Consider the following 27,384-nt stretch of genomic DNA (forward strand, 5'->3'; position numbering starts at 1 on the left):
ACGGTCAGGGTCCCGGTCACGCGACCCTGATTCCGCGTCCCCGAGATTTCACGCTCGCGACACGAACCCGCTACTGGATTTTCTCGTCTTCCTGTCGCGTACAACTCGCGGTTAACTGCGTGGAAAATGCATTGATGGCATTTCATTTCTGTACGGTGAAATCGAGTAAGATATGCGGAAAATATGTTGTTTCTATGCGGAGTTAAAATTTATAATAAATATAAAAGCCCAATGGGAGAAGAATAATGAGTTTCTTATCGAGAAATTTTACTCTTCCGTGACTAAAAATATACCGTTACGTAATAATTAATCGTGAAAACGACTTTATGTTTAATTTTATGTACCTCTTTTGTGAGAAGTATTTTAATCTCGGTGTGCATTTAAAAATAACTTGAAGAAAGGATGTAAAGACAATTATATATTTTTTTTATTTTTATTAAGAAGAGATCTAACTACGTTAAACTTGGATGCATATAACAAAACAAAACTCATTTAGAACTTCGCACTATTTATCTATTTGGTCTTCTGTTTCTGTTGTTACAACAAATTTGTGGTTTCACCTTCATAGCCATGTTCTGCTTCGTCGATATGAAGAGCGACTTAAAGACGACGAGTTCTCCCTTTTGTCAAAAGACAATTCCTTTATTTCCCATGCTCCGGCAGATTGTGTGAAAAATGTTGGAGGCTTTCCTTCACGGTACGCAATCTTTGACCTATAAAGGGCAATATGCTTACATACTGCATGCTGTTCGAGGAGGTATCTCCGCAAATATTTGTGATAAGCGACAAATACGAAGCTACATTTTTTTTTATTAAAAATACAATATTTAATACAAAATCGATTACAATTTAATTTCTATCTGTATCTTCTACGTCAGCATAACTATAAATTTACATCGTCTCGTGTTAACGTTGACAGCATTGAAGAGTCATCTCTCTCGCGACATCCTGATGCGTATGAGATTCCTGCGTGCTAAAATGTCACAGCAAGGTACTAACTAGTATTAATAGTAAAACAGCGCATTGCGTCATTCGCAGGAAAGGGGAAGCGTTAACGTTTCCACATAAAATCGAGGAATGCCCATTTTTCTCGGCATAATTCCTTCCATCCCTATGCGAACGACGACGAAGAGATAGGTACGGCGACACGATCGGAGTCCAGGGAGTGACCCGATGATGAAAAGCACAAAGCAGCAGAGTGGGAGAGTGTCTGGTAGTGAAGCGGAGTGGGACCCAGTCACGAAGTCTCACGCCTTCTACCAGTTCTCAGTCCGAAGACGAACGTACTGGCAGCTAGTGGTTCGCCGCTCCACTCCGAGACCGTCCGTGCGCGTGTGTTCGTGTGGCATGATTGTGTTTGTGCGCGAGGGCAGAACGGTTTCCTCCGTAATGCCGATGTGTCGGAGTCGATCTTGAGGCCTATTACACCCTTCACGCCGCTCTTTTCTCGAGCGATCGATTGTCTTCGTTTGCGAAAAATCGATTAGTGGCACCAAGTCGTCGATCGAGAGCAACATCCGCCATTTTCGTCATCTTCGTGCGTGAGGAGGCCCAATGAGGCCCACCGGTGCTGGTACAGTGATTCGCGCGGCCGACGCCTGCGGCCGCGCCTCTGGATTCCACAAGAACCAGCACACGGCTCGCAGGAATAGTCGTTAAATTCTCGCCGCCGGATATCGCTGGAGCTGTTTTCTCCGCTCGTCGCGTTCCAGGAGTGTTTGCGGCGGTCACTTGGCCGCAAGTGTACTGTGTTGAAGTGTACGTGTATACATGCAGCTACACGTGGAGGTGCATTAGTAAGGGACGACGACAACTACGGCTACGCCACTGCATCGCATACCAGCGAGGGCCTCGGGTCTGGTAGCGGAGAAGGGGATAGAGAAGCCTAGAGAGAACTGAAAGGAAGCGACAGAGACGGAGCACGGGAAGGGGCCACGATAGAGAGAAGAGGCGCAAAGGGAAAGAAAGCGACGGAGAGAGATTGAGACAGCGAAGAAAAAAAGAGAAAGAAAGACAGAGGACAAGACAAAACGGGGCCCGATACTGGCGGAGGGGGGACTCGCAAGAAGGCGGCCATAATGGCCTGACGCGATCTCGAGCGAGCGGCTACAGCTGCTGCGAAATATCCGCGCCTCCGAGTTCCTCTCGCCGTTGCTCCGCGCACATATTTTGCAACGACGTACTGCGACGACGTGTACGTGCCTTGTACACGCCGCCTGTCCTCCTGCCTTTGGAAAGCACCGACTACGTAAGCATCGACTGCGAGTGCTACCGGGCGGAGTCTCGTCGGAGGCAACGTATACCTCAATGAGCCTCTGACTCACATTCACGATTCAACGCTGCGCGTGAGAAGCGATCCGCCAGCTGATAATTGTCATTCGAGAAGATCCGCATCCCAGAGTGTTGCTGTCTCCAATCGGAAAACTCGATGCTTGGTGGGACCGATCTACCACGCATCGAAATCTCCACCCATCGAAATAATTTCTTCACTTAAGACAGTTCTGAATCATTCTTGAATGTAATTTTCCTATGATAACGCGGTTAAAACGCATATGATAATTTTTTTTTTGCTTTTTCTTTGAGAACTTGAAAGTAATCAATTGATAAGATTATCTATAGCCAGATAAATATTTTTTTATTTTTTGCGACAACTAGATTGTTAAAAATAGTTTTTTTGAACAATTTCCTGAATTTCCAAATTACGAAATTGAAATCGGTTGAATCTCTGATTAATAAATTAGTCAAGTCGAAAAAAAAATGAGGGGAGCTAATCAAGATACGGCGACGCCGTATTGTCGCTGCAGAGTACTCTATTTAGGTAGCTCAGTACCTCACGCGAGCAAAGAGGGACTCCTAGGTGTTCAGGAGCCTCTGAGAGAACTTTATCCCGAGCAAGGTGCGCTTGGTGCGCGTGGGATCGACTCTTGGTTAAGCGTATGGAGCAACGGCTTACTCTTGGAGAATGTCGACGAGCATCGCAAAAAGATCACGCGGTTTTTCCCGATCGAAGCGCTCCATTACTGTGCCGCAGTCAGACATGTCAAAGGTGGAAACGGCGATACGTCCAGCACGCGTTTTTTGCCATTGGACTCGCCATTCGCACGGACACCCAGCGCGAATCATCCACCTTTGTTCGCTGCCGTGTTGCGAAGAACAACTGGTATCAAGGTACTCGAATGTCACGCGTTTATTTGCAAACGAGACATGGCGGCCAACGCCCTGGTAAGGTGTTGCTTCCATGCTTACGCCGATAGCAGCTACGCGAAAGGTTTGGAGCCATCGTCAGCGACGACAAACGGGGTCATGACGGGTCATCAATCGAATAACAGTCTTTATCATACTCTGGGCGGTTCGAGTACCACTCTAGATAGCCCTCAAGCGACTCGTTTGGACACGGCCTCAACCGACGACCTCAGTCTATATAACGGCGATGAGAATCATAAAGTTTGGGCCCGAGGTCGCGACGAAGTCGATGGTCTTTATCAGGAACAAGGCACCCTGCGAAGCACGAAAGGATCCAGACCGCGTCAGTTGGTCGCCCCACCACCACCGCCACCACCGCCACCCCCTCCCGCTCAACCGTTATTATTGGAAGAATCCTCTTCAGGACGACGGAAAGCTAATAAAAAGCTCAAGAAAATAAAAACTCGTTCGTTGCATGAGGACACATTACAACAACATCAACAGCAGCAGCAACAACAGCTTCTTCATCATCAGTTGCATCAGGGCGTTTACGCCAACGGCCACGGACATCACACTTTGGGTCATCCCATCCGACAACAGCATTATCATCCTCATCCGCTACCACCCAGCAGCCGATCCGTCGCCGGTACTTTAGCTAGACCGGCACCAGTGCTTTTAGTACCAGCAGCCACCTTGCCACGAAAGAGTCATCATCATCCGCGTTTAAGACCCATTCCGGCGGCAGCACCCATAGTCCCGGTCTACGCTCCTTTACCGGTGGTGCCGCCGACTGCGGCACCGGCTGCAGCCATCTATCCGGCAGCGGCAACGTATGGTACTGCCGGAAATAGAGGTAGACGACACCCAGAGGATAACTCCACCCTAGGCACGTCGAGAAGATTAGCCGCCTCTCACGCGGATCTTACAGCGCCAGAGGTCGGTCGACAAGCGGACAGTCCGGAAAACGAGTCCCGTTTTGGTACCGGTATATATCGACGAAAAGGTCATCTGAACGAGAGAGCCTTTTCTTACAGCATTCGGGCGGAACACCGTAGCAGGAGTCATGGCAGCCTGGCCTCCTTGGGCTTTAGCGCGCAGAATGGCAACGCGTTGCCAAAGGAGGAGAAGAAGGATCGCGAGATAGCCCAACTGGTCGCTGGATTGAGCCTCAACGAGGGATCAGAACGGACGCAAATTCCGAATTCGAGAGGAGGATATCATCATCATCAACAGCAACAGATTCAACCGCTGCCCAGGCCAAGACCCCGTTAGAATCATTTCTTAAGACTGGCTTTTTGCAGTGCCAGACTGTCTTTCTAGATGAGCCAGAACGAGTTCTGAATATTTTTCCTAGAAGGGAATGCATTAATAAGCGTTTTTCGTGACTTTAGCGTTAACTTGACGTATTTACTTTCTTTATTAAATGCTGAGCATAAATTTAATTACTAATAATTTATTAACTTATTCTATATTAAATTGCTGAAAACAGACCATTATGCGTTTAAACGCTAATAAATCTGGTTGCTAATACGATAAAATTATAAAAAAATATTAAGAATTATCGGACAATCTTTCATAAATTCAAAATTCTTTGTGGAATCTTTTTCTTCTTTATCAATGATGTTACTATTATAGACAATTGTTCGAAATGAATCTCGCTTTTTCCGGTCGATCGCGTTGATGCAATAGCGACTTTGTCTGGGTTAACAAACATCTTCTTGCAACTTGCTTCTCCAAGCGTGACATCGGCGCTACAGTTACGAACGATTTCATGTTCCGTCGTCGTGTCACATGGAAAAAGATTGCATTGCGAAATATTGCAAGTCTAACTCTCTAGCATGTTTTACCTAACGGTGTTACATAGCAGTAGAGATGTTTTAAACTATTTTTTTTTTTTAATTAAATCAGTAACGATATAAAACATACTAATTTTGAAAACAAAAGAAGTTTTTGTATTTTTTTTTTTTCAGTATAATCGTCTATCAATTTGCTAAAATATCTCATTGGATTAGCTGAATGTGTGAATTTAAAAACGAAGAATCGGCGAAATATCTTACAGAATTACAGGATGACATAACGTCCAAAGAAACGTAATGATCTTTCTGTCGTAGAACGAACTAATTAGGTAGTAATTATTATCGTATCTCACGAAGAAGACAGTTCTGTTGTCTGAAGCTCATTAGATGAATGCACGAAGCATGGAGGAAAAAAAGATTACTATATATACTATATATATATTTTTTCTTTCTGGAAGAATAAATAAAAAAATTTGCAGCGAGATTAAAGATTTCAACATCACCATTATTAAAAGTTATTTCCTGGGACACTTAAATACGTACAAATTTTAGAAATCTGAAGATTATCAATCGTTTCTTTATATTTTCTATTATGTAATTAAATAAAACTCTTTATTTTTTGTAATAAGTATTACGACTCTAATAATATATAATTATAAATTAATTGGTTATATTTGTAATAATATCTGCGCGATTTATGTAATTTACAGGAAAGAAAAGCAATCCACATGCGTTACATAAAAGACAAATTAAAGTCTGGTTAAAAATGTCGATATTTGCATTTACGAGAAAAATACATATGTATGTCATGTCGACCGAGAAAAGTGTCCTTGGATGTGACATTTTACGGCCACGCGCTTGTTGAAGTTTTATCATAGCACATTAGCACCGATGTCGTAAGCAAAATAAAAATTTAAGCGCAAAAGAAATCGCCATCTCGCTGACACCTTGAGTTAAGATGCGAATCTTGCAACTCGAAAGGTCAAAATCATACAAATTGTATTTATTATCATGTTATAGAAAAAAAAATTATTGAGAAAAACATCAAACACAAAGTTAAAAGAAATTATCTGCGAGAATGTGTTTTTTAAGGATAGAAGCATGATTGCAAATATATTATAAGAGACATCAATTCTTCGTAGACGACAGCGACAAGAATGTCCTCATCGATTAAAAATACTTAATGCGCCGAGATGCCATTGCGTATACGTCAATGCTGCTGATGATCACGGCGAAGATTTTAATTCAGCCGCTATAATTAACACTTTCGCCTTAATTCGTTGTGATGAGATTACATAAGCCGTCGCATCTCAGTGTCGTCAGTCGCTTGCGAATTCTCGAAACTTGCCTAGATTATGTCAGTCGTCATTTCAATTTTAAATATTGCTCGAGGTAAACGACTAACTGCGAATATCTTAAATAATTCACATGCATATCAGTGTTTAGTGGTCTTTAGTAGTCGCACGCTACATAAAAACAATTATTCATCATTACGCAATTGGAACATAACATTCAAATGCCGTTCAGAAATGCGTTTCTCTTTCGATCGGCACGTCATCCGGTGCGTCGATTATGAGCGATAAAAAAAGACTTCGCCTTTCGCCACGAATTTCTCCGTGCATATAACGATAGACATTATCCAGAAAAATACCGACAAAATACGAAGAAGTAATAATTCGACATTCATAATTTCTTTTAAAAGAATAAATAAAAAAGTTTTATTAAAGATGTTCATTGGAAGTGACTTCGATAATGTTCGCGACGTTTCGTAATGGTGGAAATGATAAAAATAAAAATAATCTTATGTATATCACCTTCGCACTTTCAACAGAAGCGTTACATGAGCATTATGTTTTTTTTTGTCATTTAAATTAGCATTCGAGCGAAGAAAATATGCAAAGCGATTCAACGTATAAACTCGGAATTATAAGTAGCAATGTTAGTTATAGAAGGTGACGTTGCCGTGTAATTGACGCGTGTAGTCTTCGAACGGAAAGTTGCATCGACACATAGGCATCGTTAATGCATCATCGTGACTTGTTCGCGGCGGAAGTATTATGCAAATCAGGAAACGGCAGATAGTCTTTTCCCTCGGAGCGATCCTTTCCTAGGATTTTACGTGGAGAAAGAGAAGTTATGTATCGCATATTCAACAAGAGATTTTAAATGTCCGGATTAAATTCTTTCTCCTTCAGTCAATTATTTGATTGCAAAAGAAAGAGACGAAGACATTTAGATGCAAACGCGACAAATGAAAGAAAAAAAAAAATGAATTCCACGCCAATGAATGTTATCGCTCACACCGGTTGTGCACACGAAGGATGCGCACTTTATTAGTCACCCGACTGTCGTTACCACGTTGTTTCCACACCAAGGCTGTTTATCGCACGCGGTCATATAATTTTCTTCTTCTTTTTTTTTTTTTTCTTTTCTATCACGCTCTCCCAAGACGCTCGATCGATTTCGCGACGATAAAAGCGCCTGATAAAATGGAAATATGCGTTGTCTACAGAAAAGATTATTCTATTGCTGTAGCTACTGTAGTGTTGCTGAAGTAGAAAGTGAGTGTAAAATATTTATGAGGCGACCACACCACGAAAGTGCATGTGCAGGAGGTATGCATACGTAAATGGCAAATATGGAGATGCACCATACCCGTGTATGTGCGTGTACATTTGCCAAATAAGCTAATTAAGCGAGCGTACCATTAATTGCACAGAAATATCGGAGAATGGCTTAATTCTAATTGACGCGTATAATAGAAAGAGATACAGCGAAGATATTCGTGTCTGTTATGATAATTGTTTCGCGAAACAAATCTATTATCATTACGGACATGAACATATCCTCGCGAAATCTTTCACCGAGACAGTGTACTATCGGCAAAACGATTTGAGCGATAGGGTGCGGAGTGTTTTACCGAAACCCTTTAACGAACGAACGAATTTCGATGCCGGGCATCACGGTCGCTCGGAGACGAGACGCGTTATTTCACTTACATTACATGCACTGTGCACGCGAACCTTCCCGTTCGTGTTCCCACATTCCGTTCTCCCGTGTAATTTTCAGGGTTAACCGACAACCGTCGCGTAAGCGATACTCCAGTTTCAGGATTGCAACAAACAACCGGTGGAATGCAAATTACCTTGATTGGTAGCTTGAAGTGGAGCGCGTTCTTTCTCTCCCGATAATAAAAGGGCTTTCTGATGAGTTCATTATTTCCGAACGAGTCGAAAGCTGGGTTTAAAGTCCTATAGGCAATTTGTAGAAAAGTTTGCGCTCTGAATGCTTTAGCTGCACTAGAAAAATTATCGAATTATTAGACTACAACGAATTTCCAAAAAAAAAAAAGGAAAAGCAAACATGTCCGTCGGTGAAAGAGCCTTCAAACGATGTGTCTGCTCGACAGGAGAAGTTTTATCTCGTTAGAAAGGAGAACATGAGCTAGCGAAAGACTCTTTAGATTCTCTTCTCTTTCATCGGTATTTTATAGAAAACGATTATGACGTTTTTAAAGAGAAAGGAACGTTAAAGAGATTTTTGAAGAGTTTTTCCTCCTTTTCCGGACAGAAACGAACGGAAAGCCTGGTATTTTCATAACATATTCGAGCTGGAAGTAACCAACGAGCTCCCAGCTCGTTTATTCCAGCGTTTTCTCGCCAGGATGCAGCCATTGTACTTAAATATGTAGGATAATGAAATGTCGTGTGAGATGCGGCTAGCGATTTATAATTTGCAATTATAACTCATAATTATAGAATGTAAACGGCGTCATACGATATGCATGTTGAGAACGATACAGTTAGAGCGCTCGACATTGTAACTGTAAATTTCTACGACGACTTAATCGCGTATTCGGACAGTCATCTATCGTCTTCCATAAAAATTGATTCTTTCTCTAAATATATTCGTATGCCAAGTGTACTACTACTATTACTACTACTACTACTACTACTACTACTACTACTACATTAACTCGATGTAACGAGATATTAACTGTATAATATATAAAAACTCATCTGTGTTTATCAAGTATGATAAATGAACAGCTGGCTCCGAAGCTGGCTTGAAAACCACAATGAAAGACGTAAATACGACAGATTAAGGAGTGGCACATTGGCGACGACGATTAGCCGCCTGACGACGATTTATTTTTGTTATCTCCTCGTTATCTTCAATTTTGTTCGCCCATTCCGCCCATTGTTGTCCGTAATTGTAATTTTTTTATCACACTTCATCGTGTCTAGGCTTTAAACTATGCGCGCGTGAAAAGCCACGTTACCAGTCGATATCGCGTAAGGGGACACGCATAGCGGTACACGCGCGAGATCCAAGAATAGTGCCTCGTTCTTCTCTTGCGATTTCTTAGCGCCCCTTTCGCCGGTTTGGTAGTCGATGCAAGCCGAGTACAAGAACCCGCCGGAAGAGCGTTGCGAGAGTTAAGGGGGACGAAACGCGCGATTCGAAGGAATGCGCTAATGGCATCCGGATGCCGGTGCACCACTCCACGACCTTGCAGCTTTCCGCAGTGAAATGAGAAACTGCATAGCTGCTTCGTGCGGGCAAGACACGGGTCGCCACTTCACCTGCACGACAATCAATAACATCGTAATTGATGTGTATATGCGTGCGCGTATGCGCATACTATTGTGTATGTATTGTGTGCGCGATTGGACGCGATAGTTTATTTAAAGACGATTGCATCGTACGTAAAACGCTTGTCATTAATTATTAACCCTCGCGTTTGAAACGAGCACTGATAGGAATGTGCCATCGAGAATGCGAAAGAAGACTCATTACGTTTATAACTGCATATATTATATACATATATATATATATATATATATATATATATATATATATATATATACATATATGTGTATATATACGCACACGCGGAACAGCGGAGACGAACGGCGAGGAATGAGGATGGAGTCTTATCTTCTTCTGAAAAGAAAATGCGAAAATACGCGACGTTGCGCAAGCCGCGCTTTTCCCTCGCGACGAAAGTGCATCGCGTCGCCGATTAAACTTCCGCGTGTGCGTATATGCATAGGTTAATATCATAAATAGAAAAGTAATGTGAATGTAATGTACACGCGTTTTGTCGCAACAAATAATAAAATATCATTAACTAGACATCGAAAATTAATAAAAATGTTCTTAATTATGCGTCTATTTCAATCTCTACAATCCAAGTCGTCCCGAGATCGCCAAGGCTCATCCGATTTGACAAAATGAATAATCCGGAAATCACTATGTATATTGTTTTTTTTTTAATTTCAGAATCAAAATAAATAGTATGCAATTCGTAATGCGCGAGTCGGATGAAGAAGCGATGATACGACTGTGAGAATGCAACTCCTCTCGTTCCAGCTGCTGCGAAATTTCGCAATTTAATATCCCCCATTACAAATTTTAATATCGGCATAGTGCACATTCGAGATGGCCTTCACGAATCGTTGATTAGCAGAGACGGCATAGCGATCTTAACATTCTTAAATTCCTACGATAACGTAATGTGACCGCGCGAGTTGAAAGCTCGAATTACAGTTAGATGGTGGTTCTGCGATTTACAGTTAACCGCGTACACTCGCATGGATGTATCGAGCGTGAAAAAAATCGGGGTCAGGGACGAAATTATTTTTTAATCATCCGTCCATTGCGTCGGCGCGATTCGTCCAACCCCCGCCGAACGATTATGACATTTCTAATATCTCGTACAAAATTAATTCCTAACGGTGCAGGTGGCAGTATAACGGACGATCGTTTGCCGTGCAAAGCGGTCGGCTTAATACTTGCATATGCACGGCAATTACAACAACAGACGGAATTGCAATTATTCTAATACCACCTGTCGAGCGTATAATATTATATACGTCGTTTATACGTCTTTAAATATGACATAAGAAATGTTGACGCACGTTTAGCAATGTATCCGTTCAACGATCGGTTCCGTAAAGTCTCTCACTAAAAAGAAGAACATAATCGGCAGTAAACGTAATCTTTTTATTGCATTCACTTAGAAGTATCTACTTGTAAAGATCTATTAGCCGGTCAAGCGTTCGTGAAGCTATTTTCGCAGACTCGCGCTTCGCCGCGTCTCTTTGTCTTGACGATGACAATGGGCCCATCAAACGTTCCTTTTCGAAGGAAGCAGACTATGTAATTGCATCACGCACATTGCGGCGACTGTGACGAATCTGGAGTAAGAGGTTCGCAGCGCGCAAACAGGGTCGTATCGAGGAGCATCGGTGAGGAAGATACAGTAAGGAGAAAATTCGAAATAAATACAAGAGAGGAGATCAGGGATATACAATGATTAATGGGGTGAGAGGAGGACGGGGGACTGTCGATCTTAAGGGCGATTGAATGATATAGCAGGTGAATTAATATGCCGGCCGTGTCGTGCCCGAAATAATGTCCGGTGATTCTGTTTGAGCAGCACGAGACCTGATTTACTTTCTAAAGAAGAGGTACTTCGATACACTCACCGGTAGATGTCGGATGCTACATCGTCCAGAGATAATATATTTGGTGATTTTAATGAGTGGTACCGCGAACGTAATCGATCCACGCTTGATTATTTTGACGGACACGTTTATTATCTTTTATCTAATATTTTAGAAACAAATAATAAGAATTTCTTTTTTTCAACATTTAAAAAATTTTTAAATTAAAAATAATTTTTCATATTTATTTTTCATATTTATTTATTTGAAGCTTATGGAATGCTACAACTCATAAACGCATTGGCTATTCTATTAAAATAACGCTTCAGAAATTAATGTTTTCAAAACATTGTTAATGTCTTCATTTGATTTCCAAGTAAAGAGAGTTGCGTATATCCCGTTGCGAGGGTTTTTAAATGCAGTTTCAATGTATTACAAAGTAATAACGAGCAATTGTTGAGTTATGGGAGGTTTCCGCAATTAGCTAATGGAAAAACGGCGTTTAAACACGGAACTCCGCGTCTAGAGGAGACGAGGTAACAGCTGCGAAGCCTGCCTGCGTGACAAATCGATAGTCGCCGATACTTCCGCCAGTGGGAATCCTTTTAAGTGGTTTTGAAAGCTTTACGCAATCACACGCGACGAAAACTTCCGTTGATTTTACATACAACCAAGTCCACGAAATTAAAAATAAAGAAGCACACTGTAACCGTGACAATCGAGTGTAATTTATTAATTGATCACATTTATCCGAAGTCGGTCCATACACCCAATTACGAAAATTACCGATCATTAGTACCTCTCTTGATTCCGAGATCAAAACTCTCTTAATGAACGCTTCTCATTAAATATTTAACCGACTCAACGTGCCGGTTTCGTGGGGGGGTGCATATGTGTAACGAGAAATAAGACATGCATTCGACAGGCAGATATGGAACGAACCAACAACTGGATTGATGAACTAAACCCCGCGAAATAGCGGTGCAACGGCACCGTCGATGGCATGCCGTCTAATCGGAGGTATCCGGCTTGGACGCAGCATTCGCGTGATTTTCAAAGGACGGACAACAGATGCGGGATTGCCTTCGTGAGAAATTGGCAGTTCCTACAGCCTCCCGCTAAGGCAAAACGTTCCACGGCTACGAGGCATATGCCATCTGCTGTGTGGCCGGACGATACCTACGAGAGCCGTAGGCCATAATCGCACGATGCATAAAACCGATGGATTACGATGGCTAACTTTATCTATAACGGATCTCTCTCCATCGATCTCCGCGGAAATATCGCGCGCAATGGAGTTTATAAATTTTTGTTTTTTTCTTTTAAATGCACTCGCGCGACTTTCTTCAAACTAACACAAACAGTTATATATAATTATTAAAGAATGTAATGGTATTAACAGTTATTTTTATGTTTTATTAATGATATTCATACAATCAACCTACTAAAACGGAAATGATTAATACATTATTCAAAGAAATAAGGCGCCTCGCCTTAAAGAACGTCACGATCGTAATTGCGCGAGTGCTTCACCAATGGCCTGCAATTTTGTAATACAGATAAAATGGAGATAATGCACAGACTTAAATGCAGGCAGTAAAGCTCGACTTTCTCACTATTAGGTATAAGTTAATGTCAGCAATGTTCCCATCCACGGGCGTTGCAGCGGCCAACAATACGAATGAAAGTAAATTGCGACAGAAATTACGCCAGACACGGGATTCGATTCGGGCGATCGTACGTTTCTCTCAACGATATTGTTTTTCTCCACGATATACGGAAGTTTATTACTAACAATACCGACAACTCATTATTCACGGATTCGGCATATATTTCGGCACTTATACCAACGCATTCGATTAATTTTGAAAGTAACGTAAATCAAATTGCGATACACTCGATAAATCTCGTTAGACGGGAAAACGTGATTTTCCCGGGTGCCATTACCCATCCCCTCGGCGACAGACGGGATTTCCAAATCTTACTCGTCGAAAGAAAAAAAGAAACCGGATTGATAAACGAACGCGAACGGTAACACTGGAGGCGGAACGGAAGAAAAAAACGAGATGGAGCTGCAGGAGCGACGAGACAGCCGTGGCGGAATAGACAGAGAGGGAGCGCGCAGGGAGCCCGCATAGTTGGAATAACAGTACTCTTACATTGGTGCGGCCGTCGGTCCGTCCGGTGAACACCGTCGAGAAGCGCGGTACCGTTACCGGTTACGACGTTACTACGGCGTGCGCACCGGCTTCCAATAGCCGGTGGTAATCAGAAGATCGAGACGACGCCATACGGTCCACCCGACTGTTCCCCGTCGTTTCTTCCGCTCCCTCGTTCGGAGTAATCCTCTCCCGCGTTTGCCTTACCGGTCCTCTTGGCACCATTCGAGCTAACCCACCTCGAAACCAGTCGCGAGGATATCGGTCAATCAAAGTACACGCATGTGATATGTAGCGTAGTATACGCGCGAAACGCGCTGGTTTTTTTATCATTTATCTTGAGACAAAAACGGAAGAAATAAATGCGAGAAGAGCGCTCGAAAAATCGGCCGCATCTGTATCGTAAGCGCAAATAAAATAAAGAGAAATAATATTAAATAAAATTTACTTCTGTTCGACTAATGTCCTTTTCTATCGATATAAATTATATAATCTTGATTTAATTTATCTTTTATCTTTTTTTTTTTTTTTTTTTTAAGATAAAAGGGATAAAAAGTAAAAATTAAACCGAGATAATTGTTAAGCTACATCAGTAGAAATTGTAATGCTGAAAACTAATGCTGAAAACAAAAAGAGAAATGTTTTTTCGATAAAATCGTACTGTATTCTTATCATTCGTTAAATTGCTCCAAAGTACACGAATCAAGGCGCTTAGATAAATCAGACATTCGTCTCTAAGAGACGTCGAGAAAAAAATTTCACCGTGGAGCTTTATCTCTTTAGATAATAGCGGATGTAATAACGAGGGAAGAAAGCGTCTTATCCGGCAAAAGTGCAATATCGTGGGGCGTGCCAGTTTAGTTTATCAACGCGGTATCATTAGTACGAGATTTCCGGTCTAACGAGAGAGTAGCCGGTGTTCGCGACGGCCGAGAGCGCATCGGGAGAAATGATCTCTCGCTCTTCCTCTCGCACTTCTCTTTCTCTCTCCGCCGATCTTCATCCCTCTCCTCCTGTCCGTTCCGCGGCGCGGAGGCGCCGACTCACTAGCTAGAGGAACTCGGGCCTCTTCTGCGGAACATCCCCGGCAGTTTCACGTCGACGGCCATCCGGTTCGACTCGCGGCCAAGGTCGGCGGTTGCAAGGAGGAGGATTCTCGTCGAGAAGCCAGTGAGAGGAGATGGATTGGCGAGCGATCATGAATGAGACACGTCATGGCGCGGCACGCTCTCGCGAATGACCCCGGTTCGCCGAACTCTCGTGAGATCTCTCCGAGTACCTGATATAATAATATGATAGTGCGAATTGATTGGACGATTGACACTTGTGCCAGGGTGGCGACGTCGAAATCGGATGGTTGAAGTTCATTTCGGAGTACAAGCGAAAGAGTGACAAGGATCAAACAGGTATATTCGATTAGTCTCATCAATGTCGTGACACAAATGTGCCAAGTTTTGTTCATAAAAAAGGAAATAAGTCTATCTGTCACATCCAGTACCTAAATGCAATGTGTGCAACAGAATTTCATGGATTTCATGGATGTAAATCGTAATTAGTCTTGTATATATATTTTCAACTCAACAACAAACACGGCGACATTCAAATCACCGTGCGTGACGGAATGACGGTTTATATAAATCGCTCCTTGTTCAAAATTCAACTGCTTCAACTTTAAAACTGATTGATCCCGATATCTCATGAGCATTAACGGCGGCCGTTGAATCCGCGCGTCTGAAATTAACATGCGAAATGAAATCTCCGGTCACGCTCGATAATTACCGAGTTTCTAAAATTCCCGGAACCGAACGTGCCTTTTAAAGGCACGTTCACCGCTAAGAAAATGACCGACCGATCGAGCCGATGATGCATCGAGGTGCACGTCTCACGCATGTGATTATCGGCCGGCTCGATGTCCATTAAAGCAGATGCAGGCGGGAAACGAGCCGTGAACCTGGTAATTGCGAGCTGAACGACGCGCACGCATCGAAGTCGAGCGCGTATATCGACCAGCTCTACGGTGCGCCGACACGTGATGCCGTAATCTGTTCGCCGACCTTAATACCGTTGGCTCGAGAGCGTCGCCGCGCCGGCCGCTTCCGACAGTATATGGAAACAAGACGCTGCTCTTGGAGAGAAACGGGTGGACCATTCGTTGGCGGATAGAGCGCGCACGATTAGGCAATCGCGAGCGAATCGTTTCGTCTCCCGTCGCTTCTTCCTCGCTGCGATTCCTCTAACGTCCGCGCTCGCGGATCTCTCGTATCGTTACGCGGCGCTGGCCAACGTTAATTTTTCAAACGTCATCCTCAGCTCAGCGTAGTCTTATATTGTTAATAACGTCGATCAAGTAGATTCGTGCTGCTGCGGTGATTACGATGGCGTGCAAAACCGAAACTGGGTCACCGGCATCAAGAAGCTCACCGGCGGTGATTATTCAGGGCCGGCTTCAGGCGATGAGCAAGGAGGCAGTCTCCTCGCGAGCGATCTCACGACATAATGAGTGGCATCGCTATATTTTAGGCCGTATGAAACGAAAATTGAGTGTCAAGAGCTATTTACCATGAGTAGAGCGAAGAGAAAACTTCCGTTTCGATTACACAGGGCGTACGTGCGACCGAAGGCGGCCCTGTTAATTATCTGACGTCACGGATGATTACCGTGACGCAGCTCTTTTACGAAATGCCATCATTTGCCGTTGACCCAATCAACCGTAACTCAAATCGTAATTGTAGCTGTTGTTTGGCAATCGATTTCAAGTCATGTAGTAAACGCGAACAGTCAGCATGCAAGGTCAGCATGCGCTCGAGTTCACGAGAGAAGCACGCATTGACAGTTATTCCGGATTGCGTGCGTAATATCGGACCGGTGTCGACATTGACACCTTTTGGTTGCCGGTCGGGCCAGGCTGCTGCCACATCCAGCTGGTCCATAACTGTAAAGCCTAACTGTGAGCAGTCGTGCGGAGACTCAATCTTAAAGCACGACAGACTAGTAATAGACGTATACTTTGACTCTTGATCGCAAAAATAGCGCGAAAAATAGCGCATTTTTTTGACATAAAATTTTCCATTTAACCTCGTCTGTTTTATGAGATTGCAATTATTAAATTTATTTTCAATTGCAACACCTTGCACACAATGAAGAAAATATTAGGGACAGAAATAAATGTTAAATATTTTGGAAATTTTCAATATTTTGGAAAAAAAATTTGGGGTAAAGATTAAATGTAATATACAATGGACACAGATAAGATATAAAATAGATATAAAATATAGTTGTATATTTAAATATAATATAATTATCGTATAACTATTTCCTCTATTATATCTGAGATTTAGTAAAATATAATTTTACATTATCTTCTTGATTTAAAAAAAAAAAAAAAAAAAACACCGCTTTAGAAATTTGTCGAAATTGGCTTCGCACACTTGGACACCGTTTTCTCGAGAGGTAAATTAAAAAAGCAGCGCGCGTACCGCCTTAATGAAGAAATGCGTGCAGTCTCCTCACGAATTGCCGGTGAAATCCGTAGCAGCAGATAAACACGCAATTTTTTTTCTACATGTGTTCTCATAAATAACCGTTTTTACGATTTCTAGTTTGCGGGACAATGACCTTGATATTGATTCAAGGCAAAAGAGTAAAGCATTCTTTATTAGCCTAATTTGTGTTTATAAATGTAGCAAGAAAAGATTTTCTTTCATCATTTAATACATTGATCGATACGCCAGTCGCGCGTTTGCATAATCGCGATATCACGTGCAAGAAAATTCAAAATCGGCCTGCCACGGTCAACTGTTTTTATCCGTCACGCATCGACGATCGCGAACTCATTGTTCGGATTTTCCTTTTGTCTTGATCCTTGATCACTTTTACCGTTGTCCGAGTGTATCTCGTGTGTATAAAAGTACCGGGACTGACCTGGTCCTGTCTACTTGATTTTAATTATTCACGCACCGTCCCGTGTTCGTGCATAAATTTAACGCACCATGACTCGGTACTAATTGTAAGTACCACGAGTAGTCAGTTGAAAGCCGAAGGACCCGATTGTACATGTGTGCGATCCTTTGCCTCTGATCACTCACTAATATCGTATTCAGGTCATTCGAGAAACCTTGATTAACTTAACACAAGGTTGCAAGGTTTGCTAAGAGAATAGGTATACACACAAATAATTACCAATATCCAATGTTCTCTTAGATGTGATCGACGAAAAAAATAACGTCAATTATCTCATCAGCTTCAATTCTTTTTTTATTGAGGACACCGCGATAATGATGTGTATTTTCTTTTCAGAACGAATGACGTCAGCGGACAACACAATAGATAAACAATTTGCAGACTCGCGCGCATCGAACGGATTGCGTAACATCCAGACGAAGCATGTCGACCTTAGGAATATCCTGTTACGAGGATGGATTTCGATTGGGTGGACCACCATCGGAATGCTCCCTCAGGAGCAAGGCGCAGATCGATGCACTGTTCGAAGACTCCAGGTGAATTCAAGCTGCATTCTTAAAGCTGCATTCTCGTTGCATTCAGTTCATTAAAATACATATCAATTAAGTACATACATAGCAATATTAATATTAATGTGATTCATATCGATCCTGCTTGTTATTTTCTCCATCTCATTTCACGGATCTCGGTCATCTTAGGTCGATCTGCAGCTCGACGTTGGGCGGGTGGTATGCCGGATTGTCGGTCGTGATCCCGAGTAATCCCAACGATGCCAACGCCGAGGAGCAGAAGAGGGTGAACAGCGCCGTCCAGGCGCGCATCGAAGCGATGTTCGCCTCGGTAGAGGCCGAAAGTGGAACGCCCGGTGAATGTGCCACCGCAATTCTGCCGGTAATGACACAAATAATTATACACAGTGGTAGAACATCCGCGAGAGACCGACGCGTTATTTTTGCGCCCGTGCCGCCGTCAGGGGATTCAGCTCCAAGGATTTCATCTCCGTGATTAAACCATATATAGCGGGAATGCGCGCGCCTATATTTTCACTTATGTTAATTCCATTGTATTATTCCATTGTCCTCTCTCGCTTGAAGAATCTTGCGACGTGACTATCCGAACGTGATTATCCTGTTTCCACTCTACCGGGAGAGGGAATTCCCGATAACTGTGAAACGAAAGTCTTATCTAGATCATCGTCAATGAATACCGAACTCCGTCCGCGCGTCAGGATTTTAATGTCGGAATTAAAATCCTGCGGAAAAGAGCGTCAAGACCTCAGCATAAAGAGAAATTAATGCGAGACACATAAAACGTGGCGATCGTTACTCAGCGTGTACTCAGCTTCCTTTTGGAGAGCAGAAAATACGACTGGTACATATTTCTCTTCTTAACATTCGTTCAATGATCAATTAGCTATTTTCAGAAAGTTAAATTATATTTTATATGACTTATTATATTTTTCATTAAAGATAGAATCTGCAATCGGAGAAAAGCCCTGTAAAAGCATGTACAATTGAATAGAATCCATTTTCTGCCTCAGAGATCTTGTGTAGATCACCCTGACGATCGTGCTGAATTCCGTGTTAGAAATAAAATTGAGATCGACGTATAATTACTCGCGAGCTCGTTGCTCGTTAGAAAGGAAAGAATCGCGCAGTGATCTTTCGAGGGGCAACGTGTAGTATGTACAGATAGAATTGTAAAAGGTACAGGTAAAAATCAAGAGAGAAAGCAAAGTGTATATCCAAGATCTACATCCAACTCGAGATGGTATCAAACCCTTTGAGGTTTAATCGGTCTTGCACAGCAGAATTAAATCTTTTGACGCATTAATTAGTTTGTACATTAAACTGATAGTATCGTTAAAACTTCGTTAAAACTAAGATTTTTACAGATTGCAATGCACGATATAAAAATATTTTTCGTAGACGAAAAAACGCTTTTAACATATATATTGTATTATTTTAAATTAATTTAAAAATATTTTTTAATATATATTGATAAATTTAATACATATTTAATACATATAAATAGAACTGCAATATAGAAAGAGGCTTATAATTTCAAAATAGGTATAAAATAGGTAGTAAAAATTTATATTATAATAACATATTTATATTATATTATATTATATTTATATTAATTATTATATTAATATTATATTAATATAAAAATTTATACTATATTAATATTATATTAAATAATAACGTAAGTATATTTATATTATAATAATATAATTTTGCGATAAATTTAAAACGAAGTAAAAAATCATAGTAAAGTCTTATCACAGATGATAATATCAAAGTACGTTTAATTGATGTATTTTCCAAGAGATCTTGGGAAAGATACATCTCTGATATATAAAAATTCGCTGATTATGGTTCGGTATGCATACCGCGCGCGCAATATTGCAATCTCCATCGTCGCGGACGTGTCCCGATTCGCGAAAAAAGGTCGCGAAAAGTCCTTCGACTTTCCTCGGGGCGTCGATCCGGAATTTTTAATCGTCACTTTCATTCCGCTCACGACCCGCGAAGCGTGACGGACTTCCATAAACTATTCGGGGCGCTGAAAAATTCTCCTTCAGTTGTTGCGCCGGTATGCGGATTCCTTCACCGTCGATACGGTATCCTGTTTTATGGGTTTTGGGCCCCGCCGCATTGTTTCGCCTCGCTTCGCGCACTTCGATTGGAACCCACGAAAGAAGCTGCTGATCGATCGATAGAGTTACGTCAGAGAATCCGACGAGAGAATCTGCTTAGGCGTGGCAATCGATCATAATGACATTCTTGGCAGCTGTTTGTTACAGTCATTGACTCTTTCGTATCTTCTTTATAATTGAAGTCACGCCCCTCTCTCTCTCTCTCTCTCTCTCTCTCTCTCTCTCTCTCTCTTTGTATGATTTAAATCATTAAATTTCGAAGATAATTATATGATAAAAACGAGCACCATTTTTCATTAAAGAAATCCCTCGTATCAAACACATTTCGAATTTTATACATTATAATATATGTTATTAAACAGACATTCCGCAGACATTAAAGCGGTAGCGAATAAATAAGCGGCGACGCAATGAAATTTCTCATTCAAAAAGAGAACTAGTGTTAGAACTTTATCAGCAAAATGTGTAATAAAATTCCCGTTTAACGATCCCTTCCTTCTCTTCAATATTACTCACGCGAAAAACAGGTTCCCACTGGTTTCGGACTGTAACATGTCAAAAACACACATTTTGTCAGTCGCTATTTTTACGTACATACGTCAGTCCCTCATAATGTTCAAAGTTTTTATGCTGCTCGAAACTTCACATTGTACATTTCTTATTCTCGCTAGTTCCCATATTAAAAAGGCACATTCCATATGATAAATAACAGATGAAACGGCATTTAAATTATTTCTTTTTTCTCTCCAATGAAAACATATGTATTTTCATGTTTTTTTCAGGTAAAATACATGGGAGCTGCTCCAGTCGGTGGACGTGTGGCGAGCGTGCGAGGTCTTCAGGAACCTCTTCGTCAACTATTGGAACGCATGGAGGGATGCATAAGAGCCGAGCTGGAGGTCTCCAGGCGTGGACTGACGTTCCGCACGAGTGACGTTTGTGAGAAGAATAATCCTTTTCGCAGAATAGCGGTATGGAGCGCCCTGCGGCTCCGATGCAAGAGAATACCATCCGGTGACGTGCATCATGCCTTTTTACCTTTAGTTGGCGATCAAGACCAGGGACAAACGATGGAAGACAAGCACGCCGATCTTTATAGGTGGGCAATCCTCGCAGAAATTTAATTTACTACTAGCCAATATTATACTAGAGATTACTTATTTTGAGTATTAAAAGCGCTATTGTTCAGTGCTTTTAATATTCAAAATAAGTAATAAATCAGTATATTCCAATATTAAATTTCTAAGGGAATACGGCATGATAATTCATTTTCTGAGACATAAGAATCCAGAATACACAAGCACCATTATATATATTACATATTATATTATATATTCTTATATATTCACATATTTATTATATATTTTTATTTTATTGTGTATTATATATTTTATTTTTTCATTAAATATCTTATTTATTACAATAAGGTTTAAATGCATATGCATATATATTTAATAAATGCATATAATTAATATGCAGTTAAATAGTTTTATTAAATAAATAGATTTTTAATCTTGATTTTAGGACTATGCGCGGTTTAAAAAGTGAAGCGGAATTTTATCCTCCGATTTTCGCCGTGGTGATGCGACGGCCTGGGGCTGCCAGACTGTTGGAATGCCACGCATTCGCCTGCGAATCCGAGGAAGATGCAATAGCAGCCGCGGCCACGTTATATCGCGCTCTTCTCGCCGATCTGGACGCGAATCGGCGACGACCTCGTCACGCGAATGGAGTCGGCTGCATCAGTCTAGCCTCCGTTGCTTCCAGCGTCCGAGAGCCCAGTCTCAGCAGTAGGATCAGTTGCTTGTTGCCTCCGCCACCAAGACCGACTGCACCGCATCCTGTAAGACCACCCAGAACCAAGAAGACTTCCATAAGCTCCGTCACTGAGGATGAAGGTAGAAAGCCTAATTTACAGAAGGTACCACGTAGGAAGAAAAAAAATTCCGATATAAAAGCAGAGGACATTCTTGAGGCGCGTGGAAGGAGACGAGACAACGTCAAGCTTGAGAAGAGTAATCTGGGACCGAACATTATATTATCTCGAAACGAGGAGCTGCAAAATTCGAAGAACAAGATGTTTTCCTCGAAGGATCAGAATTCCTTGAGGATCGAGATAGAATCCAATAAGTCTGATAAAATTTACAACGCTCGAGATAACGATACGAGCGGAATTTACGAGAGGCAGTCAAACAAATACGAGAAGCTGTACAAGCGAAGTAATTCGAGGAGAGACTTGGCGGATATGAAAGATGACATTTACGAAAGAAACTACGGATCGTATGATTTAAATCGAGCGAGTACTGATTGCGATCGACAATTGTACTCCTCCGGAACTGACAGCGTCTTGTACGATAAAGTCGATAAGATCGGAAGGAACGAGGTGAGTTCCGTCTGCGAGCAAGCCGGTAGAAAAAAGGACAATATCTACAGTTCGCGTATTGAAGATGCCGACAAGATCCATAGTCTCGGGCAAGAAGATACTTACACGGGCAAGAATAGAAATAATCAGAAAAAGAATGGTCAGGAGGACATTTTCTTCGCGAAGAACTTGAAGAATAATGGGCACTATCAGGAACATTCGGACGGTGCAAGCCAACAGAGACGTTCGAGAGATCCGGAAAGGTCTTACTCCGGCAAAAAAGTCAATCGAGTTGTCACCATGGATAAACCTTTGAGAAAAGAGCAATCGGATCCTGATTATTTGATGAGTATACATGAGAACAATCGCCCTCGAGTGAGAAGAAGAAGCAGAGCAGGCAGCGAACCACCCGTCAGTCATTCGGAGAACGCGAAGAGGATCCTACAGGAGAACACGCTAAAAAGATCGCAAAGTGACATAGACGTGGACAGAGGAGATCTGATGACAAGGGTTGAACTGCCTAGAAGAGGTAGTTTCCTGACTTCCGGAAGCACTCGGAGAACCAATAACGTCAAAGGAGGTACTCCGCTCGGATTCACGGAGTTATTTGATGAATTTAGGAATCAGGAGGGTCTGACCAGCGTGGATGACATTTTGGCAGCTATTATAGGTAAGAATCTTTTAAATAATAATTATGATTAAATAAAATTTGAAAAAATTTTTCTAAATTTCCCTCTCCGTGACTTTCCAGATCCAGAAGGTATGTCGTTTAACGATCTGAAGCCGCTCTACAAGGAATTCTTACTGAAACTGGCCGCGACCTTAACGCAAGACGAACTGTATCAGAGATCTGCGAGTATCATGAGAAGACGACGGAGACCACAAAGACGAAGATCAAGTCGTCGATCTTGTTTACTGGGCAGAGCCATCAAGAGATCAGTCTCGAGATTGAAAGGTGGCCCCACGGAATTTACTTCCGTAATATTCCCGGCGAGGAGACTGAACGACAGCTTTGGCAGTAGTTCGTCATGCGACGTCAGAAATAATCATCGGAATCGGGTACTGGCGAGTAGAGTCGGTAGGAGAAAGTCTTCCTGGAGGACTAGCAAAAACGGAATATGCCACACAACATCGGAAGACAGCGATACATGTATGTGGAAATATTGTAATTAAAATCCAAGCTGGTTTCACACCATTAAATTTAAATCTTGGATAGTTTATTCTTTCGTTCAAAAAAAAAAAAAAAGAAAAAAATTTTGTGTAACAAAATAAAATATAAAATATATATGATAATAATATAATAGATTATTCGAATCTCTTATAATTAACATAACTCAAGCTTAATAATTATAATACCGTATAATTAATAAAATTATAAAACTGCACAGGTAGACGATTGAGTCGCAGCATGGGTGCTACCGCAAACCGAAGTAGCAGCGGATATGTGAGTTGCAGCGAATGCAGCTATGATTCTGAATCGTGTACATGCGTGTCGGCCGACAAGTGTTACTGTTCCTTGTCCAGACGGATACCGGCTATATCAGGAAACACAGTTGTTTGCGCTTGCGACACTGACAGCTGTTCCGAGAGCAATAAGTGTTATTGTGCGAGGAAGCCGATACAACCGACTATACTCGAGCAACTCAGACAGAAGGGAATCGTGCCGTCGGAGAGCACGCTCAGCAGAGGAGACAGTCCCGACAGGATTCGCGGTTCAAGACTGACCGGTAGTCATAGTTCGCGCAACACTGATTTCCTCAAGGTAGTCAAGAAGCATTGCATTAACTATTGATCTTGTTTTATATAGTCATATTGTAATCCATTTGCATGAACTCTGCAGAATCGATCGTCACCGGTATGCGGTAGTTCGGATAACTTGGCTTTAGATTACGATCTCTTCAGCCCAGGAAGGAGATCTCAGCAGTCGTCCGGTAGCGAAAAGGTCCTCGTAGTCAGCGCTAGAGATACCCAGGGTCGTTTGGTTTACGTCGGCGGCGCGGAACGAGACAAGAAGTATTCCTCCCGCGGCAGCGGGAGATCTGGAGCGCATCACGAAGCACTCTCCATCAAAAAAAGCGCAGAGATAGCCGCGGTTTTCGGTGCGAGCGAGAGCAACCGAATCTCGAGAAGAGCCAGTAACGCGTCGAGTACAAGAAGTTCAGTCAGTCTCGAAGCTGGCCTGGGCTACTTGCCTTGATGGAAATATCCAAATTATCTCCAACGATGTTCTCGCATATTATTTAATATTTAATATCATAATACACGTGTTCGTGTAACATCTTGCCATTCGCGTTATGATCGAAAAAGGATCGTTCACGAACGTATCGTGATTCAATTAGTCGTTTCTTGATAAAAAAAATATATGCAACTACTTACTCGTACCTGTTTCATCTTGAGAGATCTTAGCATGTAAGTTACAGAAAACAAAAATTATTTATATATTTTGTTTCAATTTCAAAAATCAGCGCTTACTGCATTTAGCAATATAGCGAGCAATATAGCGAGCAATATAAAAGATCGAGTTATATTTTCTTTCTACGTTGAACCTGATAGCTTACTATTTACTATAAAACGGGGCAGTGCAATATGACAAACGCGATACAAAGAGTCGAATGTGTTATAAAATACCATTTTTATGTTCATGTTTTAGAAAAATATTATACGCTATACGTGCATATTTACAATATAAACTTTTGCACTATGTATTGCTAATAAAATCTTCATCCATCTTACGGAACTTCTCTGTGTATTCAGATGGCACTTTTACTTCCTTTAAGTTATCTAAACCAATTTCTTCTTCGGTTCTAAAACAAAATGACATAAATTTCCATTGTAAAAGAAATTAATAATTAACGTACAAATAAAACTTTATTAAAATATTTACTTGATCAAAATATCCACAATATTTTCACATGCCAATAAACAGCTCTTGTCTTTTTCCCATTTATGAAGCTCTCTAAGTATAATATATGTATTCTTTTCTCTCAATATTTCTCTAGCCACTTTTGTCGCACAGAGTTGATTTAATGCTTCTAAAAGCATAAGTCTGAAATAACATAAAAATAATAATAACATTATTAATGTCTTTCTAAATTAGATTTTGCAAAACATTCATTTGCCAATCTATACTTTACCTTATATCAGGATCAGATTCTCGAGTTTTCGTTTTAGGAAGATATTGCAAATTAATTGGCAATTTATCATTATCTTCATCGTCAAACTCTTCTGGACCAGCAAGTGGCAACAACAAGTATGATAATAAATCTACTTCGGGCCTTAGCAACCACTCGTGATTTTTTGTATCAAATGTGCAATTTTTCAATGTACCAACAATGCCACCTCGTCTAATTATACTTTCAGAATATTCTGTAAACGGAAGAAGCCGTTGAATAATACAACGATCTTGATCCATCAGATATCTATAGTGAAATAGATGTATCAACAATTTGAATAGCACAAGATATAGTAAAATCTAAAAATAATCAACTAAATACCTCCTTACATGTGGCGATTGGCTAAGATTACTAAAGACAGGCCCAAGATAATGTAATTTATCGCCTGTAGTATTGTACTGCTTTGTAGTAAATGCAGCTACTATTTCATCCCAGGAATAATTTTGTTCGATGAGTGTGATTATTCTGTCTACTAGATGAAATGGTCTGGTCATATTAGAAAGTATCATGCAACATAAATCTGCTAACGTACTGGATTTATCCATTATAGCCCTACAAAATTTATTTGTAAAGTCCAACATATAAACAGAAATTATAAAACAGTAATAAGAAAATTATATATATTACCTCAAACAAACTTTTATTAAATTCAGACTAGGTTCCTGGATAGCCACATCTGTTAAAAACATAGGTTAAAAATATATGGTAAAGTGTATAAATTTTCATAAAATATCAATAGAAATTAATAATAACATTCTACAATTACTCATAATATTCTATTTATGAAATAAATAGAAATTTGGTTAAATTCGCTATCGATTGGCTGATATTGCTGACATTGGCTATATATTGCTAGCTTACTAAGCTTATTATTTTCTATTGAGTTACCTGACTCTGAAATAATTAACATTGCACTAGCTCCTGATTCATCTCCAGTAATATTTATCAACGTTTGTGCAGCACAACTGCTAATTGAAGCACGAGAATCTTGTAAATAAACAACAAGTTGCTTCAACATTTCTGGTAATTTTAACAGGAGTTCTCGGCCATCAGCAGTCGCTGTCAGACCTACATAATATTTAAATGATCTGATGAGGTTTTGAGAAGCAAACTAAGAGATGTGATATTTTTTTAAGATATTTTTTAAATGTAAAAACACAGAATACATACGGAGCACCTCGTTCAGCGCCAAAAGTATTACATCAAAGCGGTTATCAGATTTTAAATATTTAGATATTTCTTCTAGAGCCTCCATTATTACTAAATATATTTGATTGCTTCAGCAATCTATTAATTTGTTTAACACAAAAGTTCCGATTTTAGAAACTTTAAAAACGTATTTTTGCGGAATACATATCATTCAACATAACACGTGCACGAATGAAAAGGAATGGAACGAGTAGCCCTCTACATAGTATTCGTGTATATTAATACTAGATTCTCGATTTTTTTAGATCGATCTTACAACTTCGATTAATCCAGTGAATCGATTCTTGAAACCAAAGATCGAACCAAAAATCGATTAAAAATACAAAATATAATCATACTAGACATATGGTTGATTTTTCATGTACGTATTTCGTGCATAGAATTTATATAAATTTATTTAAATAGGCTTTAAGTTTCAATACATCTTT

At 40.9% G+C, this 27,384-nt stretch overlaps 3 protein-coding genes across 5 annotated transcripts; 2 read left to right on the forward strand and 1 right to left on the reverse strand.

The window, feature by feature from the left end:
- The first annotated feature begins 1,212 nt into the window (after positions 1–1,212).
- On the forward strand, positions 1,213–10,149 carry LOC105427594 (uncharacterized). Of its 2 annotated transcripts, XM_011639400.3 has the most exons (2): positions 1,213–4,119; positions 4,218–4,378. In XM_011639400.3, exons 1-2 carry the CDS (start codon positions 2,758–2,760, stop codon positions 4,236–4,238), a joined length of 1,383 nt encoding a protein of 460 aa, XP_011637702.2. In that variant the 5' UTR covers positions 1,213–2,757; the 3' UTR covers positions 4,239–4,378. The 2 variants fall into 2 exon arrangements, with proteins under 2 accessions (XP_011637702.2, XP_011637701.2); XM_011639399.3 differs by having other exon boundaries at positions 1,213–10,149.
- A 4,056-nt stretch (positions 10,150–14,205) lies between these two features.
- LOC105427681 (uncharacterized) lies at positions 14,206–25,311 on the forward strand. The gene is made up of 8 exons (XM_089075831.1): positions 14,206–14,996; positions 17,887–18,086; positions 18,249–18,441; positions 20,995–21,311; positions 21,737–23,244; positions 23,326–23,724; positions 23,963–24,336; positions 24,415–25,311. Exons 2-8 carry the CDS (start codon positions 17,974–17,976, stop codon positions 24,769–24,771), a joined length of 3,261 nt encoding a protein of 1,086 aa, XP_088931957.1. The 5' UTR covers positions 14,206–14,996; positions 17,887–17,973; the 3' UTR covers positions 24,772–25,311.
- LOC105427593 (co-chaperone protein HGH1 homolog) lies at positions 25,190–27,165 on the reverse strand. 2 transcript variants are annotated; one of them, XM_011639398.3, is made up of 7 exons: positions 26,918–27,165; positions 26,636–26,815; positions 26,375–26,423; positions 26,069–26,299; positions 25,709–25,993; positions 25,459–25,620; positions 25,190–25,378 (listed from the first exon to the last, which is right to left on the reverse strand). In XM_011639398.3, exons 1-7 carry the CDS (start codon positions 27,000–27,002, stop codon positions 25,273–25,275), a joined length of 1,098 nt encoding a protein of 365 aa, XP_011637700.2. In that variant the 5' UTR covers positions 27,003–27,165; the 3' UTR covers positions 25,190–25,272. The 2 variants fall into 2 exon arrangements, with proteins under 2 accessions (XP_011637700.2, XP_088931961.1); XM_089075835.1 differs by having other exon boundaries at positions 26,636–26,835.
- Between the last annotated feature and the right edge of the window lie 219 nt (positions 27,166–27,384).

This window comes from Pogonomyrmex barbatus, unplaced genomic scaffold (genome assembly GCF_055798465.1).
Source record: "Pogonomyrmex barbatus isolate J1 unplaced genomic scaffold, ASM5579846v1 scaffold2, whole genome shotgun sequence".
Taxonomy (NCBI): domain Eukaryota; kingdom Metazoa; phylum Arthropoda; class Insecta; order Hymenoptera; family Formicidae; genus Pogonomyrmex; species Pogonomyrmex barbatus.

Bases quoted from the DNA above. Each gene is read 5' to 3' on its own strand.
- LOC105427593 (XM_011639398.3), bottom strand. From the start codon at position 27,002: ATGGAGGCTCTAGAAGAAATATCTAAATATTTAAAATCTGATAACCGC. The intron at 25,621-25,708 runs GTAAAGTATAGA...ATGTTATTTCAG, and splicing joins GAATCTGATCCTGATATAAG to ACTTATGCTTTTAGAAGCAT. The intron at 25,379-25,458 runs GTAAATATTTTA...ATTTTGTTTTAG, and splicing joins ATTGTGGATATTTTGATCAA to AACCGAAGAAGAAATTGGTT.
- LOC105427681 (XM_089075831.1), top strand. From the start codon at position 17,974: ATGTCGACCTTAGGAATATCCTGTTACGAGGATGGATTTCGATTGGGT. The intron at 18,087-18,248 runs GTGAATTCAAGC...CGGTCATCTTAG, and splicing joins GCACTGTTCGAAGACTCCAG to GTCGATCTGCAGCTCGACGT. The intron at 21,312-21,736 runs GTGGGCAATCCT...TCTTGATTTTAG, and splicing joins AAGCACGCCGATCTTTATAG to GACTATGCGCGGTTTAAAAA.
- LOC105427594 (XM_011639399.3), top strand. From the start codon at position 2,758: ATGAGGGGAGCTAATCAAGATACGGCGACGCCGTATTGTCGCTGCAGA.